Source organism: Meriones unguiculatus, chromosome X (assembly GCF_030254825.1).
Source record: "Meriones unguiculatus strain TT.TT164.6M chromosome X, Bangor_MerUng_6.1, whole genome shotgun sequence".
In the NCBI taxonomy this organism is placed as follows: Eukaryota; Metazoa; Chordata; class Mammalia; order Rodentia; family Muridae; genus Meriones; species Meriones unguiculatus.
Window position 1 is genome coordinate 8,233,609 of NC_083369.1, and position 16,322 is coordinate 8,249,930.

General features: G+C 37.4%; 1 protein-coding gene across 2 annotated transcripts in view; it reads left to right on the forward strand.

Moving 5' to 3' along the window:
- The window catches only part of Pof1b (POF1B actin binding protein), a 101,461-nt gene that overhangs the window by 56,179 nt on the left and 28,960 nt on the right, over positions 1–16,322 (forward strand). For both annotated transcript variants that reach the window (XM_060374867.1, XM_060374866.1), the window contains exons 6-9: positions 1,348–1,518; positions 8,693–8,823; positions 11,064–11,091; positions 12,322–12,396. In XM_060374867.1, the coding sequence (XP_060230850.1) occupies positions 1,348–1,518; positions 8,693–8,823; positions 11,064–11,091; positions 12,322–12,396 (405 nt within the window). The remainder of the gene's footprint in view (positions 1–1,347; positions 1,519–8,692; positions 8,824–11,063; positions 11,092–12,321; positions 12,397–16,322) is intronic.

The window sequence follows — 16,322 nt, forward strand, 5'->3', positions numbered from 1 at the left end:
TGAAAGCAGCACACAGGTGTGTGGCTAGAGGCTAGAGCCCCCTAGCCTGAGGGAACCCAGGAACTTTTCTGGGGATTAGCTGAGTGCCCTGAGATCAAACTTGATGTTTCCCTTGCCATGGAGTTTTCTCCCAACAGGGAGACCCAGTCTGTGGCTTGGGGGTCCACACTTCAGTTTGAGATGATGAGTAGAAATCACAGGTGCAGGCATTTAGCCCTGTACTGGCTACTGAGCACATGCAGGAACCAGGGAATTTTTCTAGGGGGTTGGCTGGGCGATCTGAGGTCAGACCCGATTTCTTCCTTCACCACGAGATTTCCTCTCGACTGGGAAACCTAGTCTTTGTTGTTTGGTGTCCCACAGATCTGTCTAGGACAGTTGAGTATTGCAAGCAGTTGTGTGTTCTCTAGAATGGCGACTGAGCACCTACTAGAGCTGGGGGACTTTTACAGGGCGGTTGGCTGGGTGACCTGAGGTCAGGAAGACCCAATTGCTTCCTTCACCATGCGGTTTACTTTCAACCGGAAAACCCAATCTCTGGTGTTTAGGGGCTCAAAGATAAATCTGGGACTGTGATCAGAGCACATAGTCAAGTGGCTCTGGGCTGGCAACCCAGCGCCTATAGGGAACCCAGGAAGTCTTCTGGGGTTTAGCTGGGTGATCTGAAATTGGACCAGATTGCTTCCCCCACCACGAGATTCCCTTTCACCTGTGGAACACAATCACTGGTGTTTTGGGACCCACACTTCGGTCTGTTGGTCACTATGCTGTCACTTTTGCCCTGCTCATCAGACACAGTTTGCTCTTTGCACTGCCATCTTGCTTCTCCACTTTTCAGTGTTTTTATTGTTTTGTCTTCTCAAGCTTCATAAGCATGAGATCATTGCCTCCCTGACAAGGATACAAACATGCTTCCTAATATTGAAAAATCACTGTATTGTATTTTTTCCTAATTTTAAATTCTTTTACACCTTCAGCATTATAAGATTTTATGTAATTAGGTTCTGGAGTACATACTGAATTATAAAAGAAAGCTTAAAATATAATAATTTTTGAATTAAGTACAACTAAAAATTATTTACTTAGAACATGCAATTTTTGACTTACTTTTGGTAAGTATTTTAATGGTCAGAACTACCAATTAAATAAAATCAAAATTCAATAAAAAATCTTAAAGTACAAATTAAAAATAATATATTACTACTTAAAATTACAAATTCTACATCTAATTATTTTGTGAAAGACTTGTTGGGGCTTCCAAATTTGTTTCCAATCTTTTTTTTTTTTTTTGATTTGTAGTAGTCATTATTGTAGGTCACCATTTTTTGACATGTATATATATTTTAGGAATGTTGTCCTCAAATTCATCATCATCATGTCATCCAACAACCCCAGATTATCCACTCTCCACATTGTCAACAGTCCTGGTCTAGTCATCAAATCCAATGCACAGCAGAAAATGATTCAAATATTGGACATGAAATCTGCCATGGTGGGCCAAGCCAAGTACATGAACAGGTAAGATCAATCAGCTGAATACTTGTCAAATTAAATAAGTTCTTGAATATGTCTTACAGCAGTATTCTATCACTCGCATTAAAATTTCATCCAAACATTGAAGAATTATGCCAGTGGTATTTGTGTTTTTACAACATTTTTAAAACAATTATCTAAGACTCCTCTCAAAAGACAAAATCATTCAGGTTCATTAATTAAATGTACAAAGTTTTGACTTGATTCATGCATATTTAATTGGAACTGATAAGTGATCCTTAGAAATTAGCCCAACAGTTGTTCAGCATTACACATTTTCATGAGATAATATGCAAATGAACAATGAATTAGAAATGCTGTCATTTTAGATGATTGTTAATGATAGCATTTCACAAGTGGGTAATTTGTTGTTGTATATATAATAAGTGGATCAAAGACCTCAAAATAAAAGCAGACACATTAAATCAGTTAGAAGAAAAAGTGGGGGAAAATCTAGAACTCATTGGTACAGGAGACAACTTCCTGAACAGAACACCAACAGCACAGGCTCTAAGAGCAACAATCAATAAATGGGACCTCATGCAACTGAAAAGCTTCTGTAAAGCAAAGGACACCATCATCACAACAAAAAGACTGCCTACAGATTGGGAAAGAATCTTCACCAACCCTTTATCTGACAGAGGGCTAATATCCAGTATATATAAAGAACTTAAGAAGCTGAAAAGCAGCAAACCAAGTAACCCAATTAAAAAATGGGGAACAGAGCTAAACAGAGAATTCTCTGTAGAGGAATATTGAATGGCAGAGAAACATTTAAAGAAATGCTCAATGGCATTAGCCATTAGGGAAATGCAAATCAAAACAACCCTGAGATTTCACCTTACACCCATGAGAATGGCCAAGATGAAAAACTCAAGTGACAACACATGCTAGAGAGGCTGTGGAGAAAAGGGAACCCTCCTCCACTGCTGGTGGGAATGTAAAATTGCACAACCACTCTGGAAGTCAATCTGGCATTTTCTCAGACAACTAGGAATAGTGCTGCCTCAAGATCCAGCCATACCACTCCTAGGCATATATCCAAAAGAGGCTCAAGTACACAATAAGGACATTTGCTCAACATGTTTGTAGCAGCTTTATTTGTAATAGCCAGAAGCTGGAAACAGCCCAGATGCCCCTCAACTGAAGAATGGATGCAGAAACTGTGGTACATCTACACAATGGAGTATTACTCAGCAATGAAAAATAAGGAAATCATGAAATTTGCAGGTAAATGGTGGGACCTGGAAAGGATAATCCTGAGTGAGCTGTCCCAGAAGCAGAAAGACACACACGGTATATACTCACTCATATAGACATATAACATAGTATAAACCTACTAAAATCTGTGCATCTAAAGAAACTAATCAAGAGAGAGGACCCTGACTAAAATGCTCAATCCCCATCCCGAAAGGCAAAGAGGATGGACATCAGAAGAAGAAGAAAACACAAAACAACCTAGAAACCTGCCACAGAAGGCCTCTGAAAGCCTCTGCCCTGCAGACTATCAAAGCAGATGCTGAGACTTAAGGCCAACTGTTGGACAGTGTGCATGGAATCTTATGTAAGAAGTGGGAAATAGTAAGATCTGGAGAAGACAGGAACCCCACAAGGAGAGCAACAGAACCAGAAAATTTGAACACAGGGGTCTCCCCAGAGACTCATACTCCAACCAAGTACCAGGCATGGAGATAACCTAGAACCCCTGCACAGATGTAGCCCATGGCAGTTTAGTGTCCAAGTAGGTTACATAGTAATGGGAAGAGGGACTGCCTCTGACATAATCTAATTGGCCTGCTCTTATCACCTCCCCCTGAGGGGTGAGCAGCCTTACCAGGCCACAGAAGATGACAATGCAGCCACTCCTGATGAGATCTGATAGACTAAGATCAGAAGGAAGGAGAGGAGGACCTCCCCTATCAGTGGACTTGGGGAGGGGCATGTGTGAAGAAGGGGGAGGGAGGGTGGGACAGGGAGGGGAGGAAGGAGGGGCTTATGGGGAGATACAAAGTGAATGAAGTGTAATTAATAAAATAAAATTAAATTAAAAGAATATATTATACGAATTCAAGTCAGACTATACTTACAATTTATTGTGTATTATAACAAAATAGAAACCAAAACTTAGTTGCTTAGGAGAAACCTCCCTGGATACAATCTTGAGTGACTAATTTATGTTGTAAAGTCTTTGGAGTCTTGTAAACATCTGCTGCACAAGTGAGAATAGTTTTCCTATGATTTTCTCCAATCTGGTTAAACACTAACCATAATGACTAAAATCATGGAGAATAAGAGAAGACAACCAGTCCTGATGAGGCCTGATAAGCTAGGGTCAAATAGGAAGGATAGGGGAGGAAGACTTCACCTATCAGTGACTAGAGGAGGATGATAGGGGGAGAAGAGGGAGGAAGGGTGAGATTGGGAAGAGATGAGGGAGGGGAACACAGATGGGATGCAAATTGAATAAATGATAATAATAAAAAAATAATTGCAAAAATAAAAATAATAAATTAAAAAGACTGCTTAGATCCTCTTCCCCATGGCCTGGCAAGGCTTCATTTTCAGGGGCAAGTGATCAGAGAGCAGTTAGCTGAGTTTATAATAGAGGCTGCCCCTGATCCCCTCACTCAGAGATCCAAATGGAGTGTGAACCACATCTAAGCAGGGTCTTCAAGGTCCTCTCTGGAATACTACTCATCAATTAAAAACAAGGAAATCATGAAATTTGAGGGAAATGGTGAAAACTACAAGAGATCATCCTGAATGAGGTAACCCAGAAACAGAAAGACATGCATGGTATACATTCACTAATAAGTGAATATTAGCCATATAATATAGGACAGCCATCTGCAGACTTAAAAAGCTAAACACTAAGGAGGACTCTAGGGATGATGTTTAAATCTCATTCAGAATGGTAAACAGGATAAACGTCAGAAGTGGTAGAGGAGGGGAAACAGGATGGGAGTCTACTATTGTGGGTCCTCTGAAAGGGTTCACCCAAGAGGGGATTGAAGCAGATGCTGAGACTCAGGTCCAAACTCAGGGAGTCATCTGAAGGAAAAGAGGGGAGAGATTAGAGGGACATGGAGGGGAGAGGAGCCCCACAAGGAGACCAACAAAACTAAAAGATCTGAGCCCAGGGGGTCCTGCAGGGACTGATGCACCAACGGATAAAAACATTTTTGAGCTATGTTTGTAGATGCAGAACAATGAATTCCACTATTGGTAAAGCAAAGAATCTTTGGGGAAATAGAGAAATGTTTATATAAGCATTTAAAGGTTTAATATAAAATGTTGTCTATATAGATCTATGTATACAACTAATTTATATGACATATCAACATACTATTAACATTACATGTTAACTCATCTACTTCATGACTTCATATAAAAGGATTTAAGCTGTTTAACAGACAACTTTTCCTTCTCCAGGGAAGCAACTCCATAAGGTATATAGCCAAGATAATTAGTATTGTGGAGCATTTATCCAGACTTTTTGGAATATGTATTTATTTATTTACTTATACATAAAGGGAGGGCATACACATGCCACAGGGCCACATGTAGAGGTCAGAGGACAAGTGTGAGAGCCCATTCTTGCCTTCTACCATTGCAACCTGGGGATTGAACTCTGGCCAGTGGGTTTGTAGGCAAGTTTACCCACTAAAACATCTTAGTGGCCTTGATTGTTTCTGTTCCTTTTTGAAGAGTCATGCTGATTTTGAATTTCACACACCCAGATCATCTGTCTAGCCACCTTATTCAGCCTTTTTAAAATAAGAATTTGCATTCCTTTTACGGAAATTGCAGTTAGATTTGCTAAGGAAAAACAGAGAATTCACATGAGTAGGAAGGGTTCCAAAGAAGGACTATGGACAATTAATATATATTTCTATACAAAACTATATACAAATATACTATGATATGTAGCCAGCATTTATTTTTTGCTGATCCATAATACACAAACTAAATTTTGTACTACAGATGTAATTATGAGTGCCCATTCTTAGTTCCTTTCTGATATTTCCATTTATCTTATATGCTCAGAATTTTAGGGTATTCAACAGAGAGACTGAAATGGAAATTTTAGTCAAACCTAAACTGTTTATCTCTTCATTCCATGTTCAATATTAAGATAGTGTAGAGTATGACCTAAGGTATCATTCTCTGTGCAGTAAGTCTTTGGATGATAGACAATATAACCAACAGTATTAGAAAGATTAATAGCAGTGAAATGAAACCAATGAAGTATGTCTGCATTATGACAGTAGTCATAGTAATTTGTGTCAAAGAGTTTAAATCTCTCTTAGGTCTATAATTTTTTTCAGTTGGCCCTGAACTACTTTCTTCATGTCTGATTGCCTAGATATTAAATCCAAATAAAAAGTGAAGAATTAGACCAAAAATACATAAGGGACATTGAATTGAATAGTTTTTCTTTGTCTAACATTACTATACACCAATAAATCAAGTATCCTATTATCAAACTGATAGTAATTCTTTTATCATCAACATATTTAAAATAATTCACATTTTGTTTACACACAGTAAGCAAATAAGAAAGAAATTTTGTGGGCTGATATGTCACAACTGCTTGTACCTCCAGCTCAAAGGATTTTATAAAGTCATTGGGCCTGCAAAGTTACATGCAGAACCCACCACACACACATACACACACACACACAATTATAAAATTAATAAATTTGGTGATGGGGCAGGAGAGATGTCTCAGAGGGTAAGAACACTGGCTGTTCTTCCAAAGGTCAGAGTTCAATACCTAGTAACCACTTAGTGGCTCACAACCATCTATAGTGAGATCTGGTGCCCTGTTCTAGCATGCAGACACACATGAAGGCTGTATAAAAATGGCTAAGATTAAAAACTCAAGGGATGATGCATACTGGAGAGGTTGTGGAGAAAGGGGAACCCTCCTCCATTGTTAGTAGGAATGTAAACTTTTACAACAACTTTGGAAATCAATCTGGTACTTTCTCAGAAATTAGGAATAGTGCTACCTCAAGTTCCAGCTATACCACTCCTAGGCTTCTATCCAAAATATGCTCAAGCACACAACAAGGACATTTGCTCAACTATGTTCATAGAAGCTTTGTTTGTAATAGCCAAAATCTGGAAACAACCCAGATGTCCCTCAACAGAGGAATGGATACAGAAATTGTGGCACATTTAAACAATGGAATCCTACTTAGCAATTACAAACAAGGAAATCATGAAATTTATAGGCAAATGGTGGGAACTCGAAAATATCACCCTGAGTGAGGTAACCCAGAAGCAGAAAGACACTTATGATATATACTCATTTATAAGTGGATATTAGCTATATAATATAGGATAAACATACTAAAATCTATGGTCCTAAAGAAGCTAAACAACAAGGAGGACCCTAGGAGAGAAGCTTAATCCTCATTCAGAAGGGCAAACAGGATAGACATCAGAAGTAGGAGAAGACAAGGAACAGGACAGGAGTTTTCCACAGAGGACCTCTGCAAGACTCTTCCCACCAGTATATCGAAGGAGACACTGAGACACACAGCTAAACTTTGGGCAGAGTGCAGGAATCCTTATGGAAGAAGAGGGAGATAGAAAGACCTGAAGGGACAGGAACTCCACCAGGAAAACAACAGAGCCAAAATACCTGGGCCCAGGGGGGCCTGCAGAGACCAATATGCCAACTAAGGACCATGCATGGACAGGACCTAGACCCCCTGTTAAAAGGAAGCCCATTGGGTGCTCAGTTTCTAAGTGGGTTCCCTAGTAAGGGGTACAGGGGCTATCTCCTACATGAACTCATTGGCTGGCTCTTTGATCACCTCCCCCTAGGGAGTGCAGCCTTGCCAGGCCACAGAGGAAAATGATGCAGCCAGCCTTGATGAGACCTGATAAGCTAGGGTCAGATAAAAGTGGAGAAAGACCTCCTTTATCAGAGGACTAGGGAAAGGGCATAGGAGGAGAAGAGGGAGGGTTGGAGGAACTGGGAGGAGACATGGGAGGGGCTGCAGTGGAGATACAAAGTATAATAAATAAATTATGATAAATAAATAAGTTGTAATAAATGAATATGCAAATAAAATAAAACTTAAATCAATATATCTCTCTAATTTTTTTAAAAAGAAATTTGGTGATAATTGGAAACTAACAAACTTATTTATTTATTTATTCATTTATTTATTTTACTGTCTCTTGTAAACAACTATGTTCACGAATTTCCTGATACCTTGCAGTACACTAAGGAAACAAGGCCCTCTAAACACAGCTGTACCATCGCACATATGAACTCACAGAGAATGTGAAAGCATGCACAGGCCCTGCATAGGTCTATGTCCGATGGGATCCCAGTGCTGAGAGAAGACATGGACAGAAGCCCCCAGCACTAACACAGATGCTGTTTCCAATTGATAGCTACTCCAATGGTGTCTTAGGGAGTCTCAAAGGTGCAGGCCCAGCAGTAGGTGGTCAACACAAAATGAACTCGGTGGCATCTTTGGAGATTCTTTTTCTCATAAGTCTTTGACAGGGCATTTCTTTTATTTCTTCCTCCTCCTCTTCCCCCTCCTCTTCTTTTTCTTCTGTTTTTAGGAGATTTCTATGCATTCAAACACAAACAAGTTCTCTCTACATGTATATTTCATGTTTTTTCTTTGCTTCTTTTTGTTCTGTTTGTTTTGTCCTATTCCAGTTAAGTTTTTAAAATTTTATTTATTTTAATTTATTATTATTATTATTAAGATGCATGTTTGTTTCCTAAGGAGAGACAGACAGAAAGTATGTGGATTCCAATGGGAGGGAAGTTGGAAGGAATCTCAGAAGAGCTGTAGAAAGGGTAACCTCGATCAAAATATAGTGTATAAAAAAAAATCTGTTTTCAATAAAAGAAAGAAAAAAAACAATATTGCTCAAGCTTTTCATTCACTATATCACTTAGAATTGAACAAAATGAAATTTAAAATAACCCAATGTTGATTTTTTTTCCTTGCAACCCTTCCCCTACTGAAAATATATACATATGATGTGTAGACAATTCAGTGGCTTGATTCATGTGATGATATTAACAATTTTTTTCATTCTTTAAAATTTCATATCAATATGCCTGTGAACTTACAAAAACAATATTCCTTATAATTGTACTTGATATTTGCTTCAGGTGATAATTCAAAATGATGGCCCTGAGAAATTGGACCCTAAATATTTTGGAGAGTTACTTGCTGACCTAAGCCGCAAGAGTACAGACCTATATCACTGCCTATTAGAGCATTTGGAGAGAATTGGAGGAAGGTACTACAAATGTATTTTTTTGTCTTTATGTTGCAGTTGTCAAATATTTTAATACAATTTTATAATTTAAAAATAGGCATTTAAAGATTTATATTTTGTTTGCTTTTTTGTTTTTTAATTTTTTTTATTTATTACAGTTTATTCACTTTGTATCCCAGTTGTAGCTCCCTTCCTCATCCCCTCCCAATCCTGCCCTCCCTCCCTCTTCTCCCATGCTCCTCTCCAAGTCCATTTATAGGGAAGGTTCTCCTCCCCTTCCATCTGATCCTAGCCAATCAAGTATCATCAGGACTGGCTGCATTGTCCTCTACTGTGGCCTGGTAAGGCTGCTCCCCCCTCAGGGGGAGGTAATTAAAGAGCAAGACAATCAGTTCATGTCAGAGACAGTCCCTGTTCCCATTACTATGGAACCTACTTGGACACTGAACTGCCATAGGCTACATCTGTGCAGGGGTCTTAGGTTATCTCCATGAATAGTCCTTTTTTGGAGCAGTGTGCTTCCATGAGTTTATGTACACCACATGTTTTTTTATGCCCACATAATCCAGAGAGAGTTGGACATCCTGGAACTTGTGTTACTGTTACGCACAGTTGTAACTTGCTCAGCATCATTTTGGGAATGAAACATGAGTCACTATCAAAGAGCAGTATGTGGTCCTCATCAATGAGTCATTCCTCTAGCCCTTAAAATAGCCTTTTTAAAAGAGCATGCTTATGTTCATAGCAGAACACCAGTACTCTTAATGATGATTGAAGTATAATGATTATATGAGAAATCTGAGCAAATGTTTAATTTCAAAAGTTAATCATGATGATTATGGTAGCTTCACACTTGTGATCCCCGCCTTCAAGAGGCTAAGGCTAGAGGACCTCCTTCATTTTGAGGCCATCCTGGGCTACATATCTTATCTCGCCAGCTGGGGCTAAATAGCAAGACTATATCTCAAAAAGCTCAAAACTGAATAAATGAAGAAGAGTTAATGTGCATTACAAAAATCATCAAAGATCTCATTACTTTAAAGTAATAATTTATGATCAGTTAATAATCATGAATATCTTCTTTTATAATATGTTTTGATAGCAAAAACTACTACTTGGGAGAGAAACTAAATAAAATGGCATGTAAAAAGACAAAATATAACAAATACTGGTGAGTGTAAAGAAAAAGAAAATTGAATATTATGGTAACTTACACTAGTCATTATACAAAAACTATAACCACCATGTGATCCAAATATCCAACTATTGGGTATATAGTCAAATAAAATCAAATTAATATGTAAAAGTCCCACCTTCGCTGCCATGTTCATGATAGTAAGGAATAGAAACAACCCGACAATCTACTAGCATAAAAAGAATTAAATTTTGTCATTTTCAACAACATAAGTAGAATTGTAGGTGACTCTATTCTGTAGAATAACACAGGCACATAAAGCAACTATCACATGACTAACTTTGAAGTCTTAAAAACAAATAATTTCATAGATAGTGAGAGGATGGTCATTGTCAAAAGTTCAATAAAGTAGAGGGTTCAAGGTGGAAGTGCCATTCAATGTATACTAAACTCTGGCTGGATAAGAGCAAGTTCTAGTGTGTGATCACAGAGTGCCTGCTACAGAAGGCCTCTGAAAGACTATCCTAATCAGGATATCGGAGCAGAAGCTGAGACTCACAGCCAAATTTTGGGCAGAGTGCAGGGAATCTTATGAAAGAAGTTGGCAATAGTAAGACCTTAAGGGTACAGGAGCTCCACAAGGAGACCAAAAGAGCTAAAAACCCTGCTCAGATGTGACCCATAGACTCAGTCTCCAAGTGGGTTCCTTAGTAAAGAGAGTAGAGGTTGTCTCTGGCATGAACTCAGTAACCAGCTTGACTCTCTTATCACCTCTCCCTGAGGGGAGCAGCCTTCCCAGGCCACAGAGGAAAACAATGCAGCTAGCCCTCATGAGAGGAATAGGTTAGGGTGAGATAGAAGTCTCTGAGTACCTCCCCTATCAGTGGTCTAGGAGAGGGGTATAGGGGAAAATGAAGGAGGGAGGGTGGGGTTGGGAGTAGATGAAGGAGGGGGCCACAGCTGGAATACAAAGTGAATAAATTGTAATAAATAAAAAAGTGAATTGACACCTTTGTAAAAAAAAACATTTTTATTCTGATAAAATGGAATGAAAAGAAAATAAAGAGAAACTAAGTCAAAACTGAAAGTGAAAACTAAAGTTGTCTTTTGATTGTTATTCTTACAGCAAACAAGATTTTGAGTCTGCAGATACAGTAAGTCTAAAAATCATTAAAATTAAATAGATGAGACTGGAAACAGGTTAGTAAAATAAATAATGTTTATATCTTTGTAATGACTATAAAAATAATAATCACAAAGACTATTTTTATGACTGTCAGTAGGATTTAAGATATTGTTTAAAATGCATTTAAAATTTACCTGATTACAATACTGTTTTAGAAGATAGAAATCTCTACGATAGAAATAAATGTTTTCTAATATTCTTCAAAACCTAGCGTGTGATAGCAATTTGAAGTAAAAAAATCTTTAAGTGTCAATTCCATTACATTTGCAATTTTATAAAACTATTTATTTTAATTAAATAAGTAATCACATAGTTTAATAACCTCTAACACATTAATTTTATCATGACATCCAGCATACAGCTATTCTATTTTCATTAAAGTAATTCTGTAAGTCCTAAATTGCCTAGGAAAAGCACCTATTTTAGTTTGTTGCTGTGGTAACATTATAATCTCTCAAAATTCACTGTAGCCTCAAGTAAATTTTCATTAAATTCTGTAATGCTTATAATTTTATTTCACTGTTTTCACAATTTAAAAAGTAAGCTTCTCAAGCACATCTACTATCCAATAAAATTAGTTTTAGTTTTGAAAGATATAGTGATGATATTTTAAGTGGAATATGAATTTTGTGTTATTGTTATTATCTCCCTCCTCATTATTTTTTTCTTTTATGAGTCAGTCTATGGTTACATATCACAGCCTGGTCATGAATTTATGTAGCACATGCTAGTCTTGATCCTCTTGCTTTAGATGCTTGTATACTGGTAGTACAGGCATGTACCACTGCACCCAGATAAGTAACCACTTTTGTTTTAAATTGCTATTCCTCCCAGACCCTTGGTTCTGGAGTTCAAAGCCATGCACTTCTAATGATAACACAAGTACTGTACCTTTGAGCCCTAACCCTAAACTGAAAATTTAAAAAACCTAAATAGAATATTTGACTCTTTGCCCAAATCTTTTCTGTAACAATCTTTAAAATTCAGTATTATTTACTTGTCTATGTATTATAAGTGAGTATTTAAAACTGAGAAATGGTAAAACTGCAAATGGTATTGTAGAAACTATTCTTTAAAGGTGACTTAGTCTTCCACTAACCTTCCAAAATATGCTCTTTTTACACAAAAGTCTAGGAAGTACAGCCTATAATATTAAAAATGCTAATGTTCTCAGTAAATAAATTCCATTTTCTTACAGTCAGAAGACATTGAGTCATTGATTCCTAAAGGACTATCAGAGTTTACAAAACAACAAATTCGTTATATTCTGCAGGTAAGATGGGATCAGTGTCCAGTTTTAACATGATAGTTATTGTTTCATCTCATTATATTTTATTTTGTGATTTTTGGTTGTTACCTCTTAGAAGCCTGTTCTGTTCTAATGAGAGACAGAAAGGGAGTGGATCCAGAGGGGAGGAAGATAGGATGGAACTAGGAGGAATACAGGAAGGGAAACTATAAACAGGTTGTGTTGTATGAGTATTAATTGCATGTTATATTCAATTAAAAAATAAAAGTAGTAATACTACAGTTCAGATCAAGTTATATTAATTTAAAATTTATCCTAATAAATTTAATATGTGTTTTTAAAAGTAATCAGTCCTAAGAAAGTACTACCTAACATGATCCTCATAAGAATAGGTAGTCTCAAATAAAAGCTATATGCTGCAGGAGTTAACAATATTATAATTAGATAAGATCACATTTTAGCTTAGTCAAACCACCAAGACTCAAATGTCTAGCATTCAGGAAACCATTCTAGAAATATTATTGCCTGCTGTGAATTGTTCTTATTCATTCTTCCATGATTTAGTACAATCTGATTACAAATCTTTTCCTTCTCTTTCTCATGCTCATTTCATACTCTACTTCTCCTGTTCCAAGTACAGACAGTGAAAGATAGAAAGGCATTGCCTTACCTTCCAGTTTTGTATAAGGATAGAATCTATAGGAACCAGAAATTCTCCTGCAATAAAATAAAATCCACAAACAAAGATAGATGCCTAGGAAATATGAATGAAAGTAATATACATTAAAAAATTAAACAAAAATAAATGATAGCCAGGATACAGAAGAAAAAGCAACCCTTATATATGGTTTATGGGAAAGCAAAGTCATGCAGATACTATAGAAATCACTATAGATGTTCCTCAAAAAACTAAAAGTAAAACTACTGTCTTAATTAAAGTTTCTATCACTGTGATAAGGGTTTATTTCACTTCACACTTCCAGATAACAGTCCATCAGCCTGGGAAGTCAGGGTAGAAACTCAAGTAGAAGCCATGGAAGAATGCTGCTATTGGAGCACTCCCATAGCCTACTTAATCTGCTTTCTTATACAACTCAGGATCGCCATCCCAAGGATGCAATTGTCCACAGAGATATGGGCCCTCCCACATCAATCATTAAGCAGGACAATATCCCACAGGCATTCCTTGTTCTTTGTTCTGCTTATTTAGGAAATAAATGGCATTTTAGAATTCTATTTTGATTTGTTATTATTGTTTGGGGGTTCATTTGTTTTAGTGATTTCTTTAGCTATCAAATTTTATACCCATTAGTTAATCGTGTGTGTGGACTTCCGTGCATTTTAAAAGTTTCAGAGCTGTAGAAAGCTTTGAGGTTTTTATGTCTCTTTCCATGTATATTATTCTGAAACATTTCTTCTCCAATCATAAATAGCATATTAGTATCATAAATTTTGTTTAAGCTATCAAACATAAATAAGGAAGTTCAACATAATTACAAGCTGTCATATTTACCCATATGATTTTTTCCTTCTATTGTCCAATTGATTTAGAATTTTATTCTATTTTGAGAAATTCCTTTAGCTAGTCTAAGGGTAGGTCTAAGGGTAGTGATTTGTTTCCATTTTCCTAAGCCTGAAAAAATAAAATGATTTGTTTTCTTTCTTTGAGAAGGAACTAAAATTCATTTCATATAAAATTTATAGTTGGCTATGAGTCTCAGCCTCTGCTTTGATACCTTGATCAGTAGAGTCTTTCAGAGGCCCTCTGCGGTAAGCTGTCCTGTTCCCTGTTTTCTCCTGCTTCATGAACTCTGTGGCTGGCTCTCTGATCACCTTCCCCTGGGGGCATGCAGGTTTGCCAGGCCACAGAGGAAAACAATGCAGCCAGTCTTGACAAGACCTGATAGGCTGGAGTCAGAGGGAAGTAGAGGAGGTCCTCAGTGGACTAGGGGAGGAGCATAGGGGGAGAAGAGGGAAGGACAGGGGCTGGGTTGGGAAGGGCTGAGGGAGGGTGATATAGTTGGGATACAAAGTCAATAAATTGTAAGAAATAATAATTAAAAAAATTTAATTGACATTTCTGTTCTTTGAACATTTGAAAAATATTGTATCCGTTTTTCTTATCTCCATGATTTCTAAAATAAATCTATTGTTTTAGCTGGTTTTCCTAGTAACTAAGGTTTCTCTTGAAACTTTCAAATTTTTTTGTCTTTTAATAAGTTTGTTTTTTATTTTTCTTTTTTATTTATTTATTTATTTATTTATTTATTTATTTATTTATTTATTTTTTATTTTTTTATCAGTTACATTTTATTAACTCTGTATCCCAGCCGTGTCCCGATCCCTCATTCCCTCCCAGTCCCTCCCTCCCTCCCTCCCTCATCTCCACCGTGCCCCTTTCCAAGTCCACTGATAGGGGGGACCTCCTCCCCATTCATCTGATCCTGTTTTATCAGGTATCTTCAGGACTGGCTGCAAAGCCCTCCTCTGTGGCCTAACAGGACTGCTCCTCCCTTCGGGGGTGGGGAGACCAAAGAGCCAGTCATTGAGTTCCTGTTAGAAATAGTCCCTGTTCCCCTCACTTTGGGAAACCAATTGGTTACTGAGCTACCACAGGCTACATCTGAGTGGAGGTTCTAGGTTATATCCATACATGGTCTTTGGTTGAATGTCAGTCTCAGAAAAGACCCTGTGCCCAGATATATTTGGTCCTTCTGGAGCTCCTATCCTTTCCCCATCAGACTAACTCCCCTTCTTTCTTATGATTCCCTGTACTCTGCCAAAGGTTTGGTCATGAGTCTTTGCTTTGAAAACACTGCTAGTTAGAGTCTTTCAGATGCGCTCAGTAGACTCCTGTCATACGTTCAATGCACATCCCATCTGTCTTTCTAAATGAGGATTGATCATCTTACCCCATGTCCACTCAATTGATTATCTTTTTTAGGTGTATAGATTTCATTATGTTTATCATATCTTATAGATCTATATAAGTGAGTATATCCCATGTTTGTCTTTCTCCTTCTGGGATATTTCACTCAGAATGATCTTTTCTAGATCCCACCATTTGCCTGCAAATTTCATGATTTCCTCCTTTTTGATTGCTGAGTAGTATTCCATTGTATAAAAATACCACAATTTCTGTACCCATTCCAGCGTTGATGGACATCTGGGTTGTTTCCAGGTTCTGGCTATTACAAATAGAGCTGCTATAAACATGATTGAGCAAGTGTCCTTTTTGTGTACTTAAACAAACTTTGGGTATATACCTAGCAGTGGTATAGCTGGGTCTGGAGGAAGCACTATTCCTATTTGTCTTAGCTACAGGGCAACAGTAATAAAAACTGCATGGTATTGGCATAGAAACAGAAAGGAGGATCAATGGAACCGCATAGAAGACCCAGAAATAAATCCACACACCTATGAATACTCGATATTCGACAAAGAAGCCAATTCCATTCAATGGAAAAAAGACAGCATCTTCAACAAATGGTGCTGGACCAACTGGATGTCTACATGCAGAAAAATGAAAATAGATCCATATTTATCACCCTGCACAAAACTAAAGTCAAAGTGGATCAAGGACCTCAACATAAAACCAGATACCCTAAATCAATTGGAAAAAAAAGTGGGGAACAGCCTAGAACTCATTGGCACAGGAGACAACTTCCTGAACAGAACACCAACAGCACAGGCTCTAAGAGCAACAATCAATAAATGGGACCTCATGAAACTGAAAAGTTTCTGTAAAGCAAAGGATACCATCATCAAAACAAAACGACTGCCTACAGATTGGGAAAGAATCTTCACTAACCCTTTATCTGACAGAGGACTAATATCCAGTATATACAAAGAACTAAAGAAGCTGAAAAGCAGCAAACCAAGTAATCCAATTAAAAAATGGGGAACAGAGCTAAACAGAGAATTCTCGACAGAGGAATATCGAATGGCAG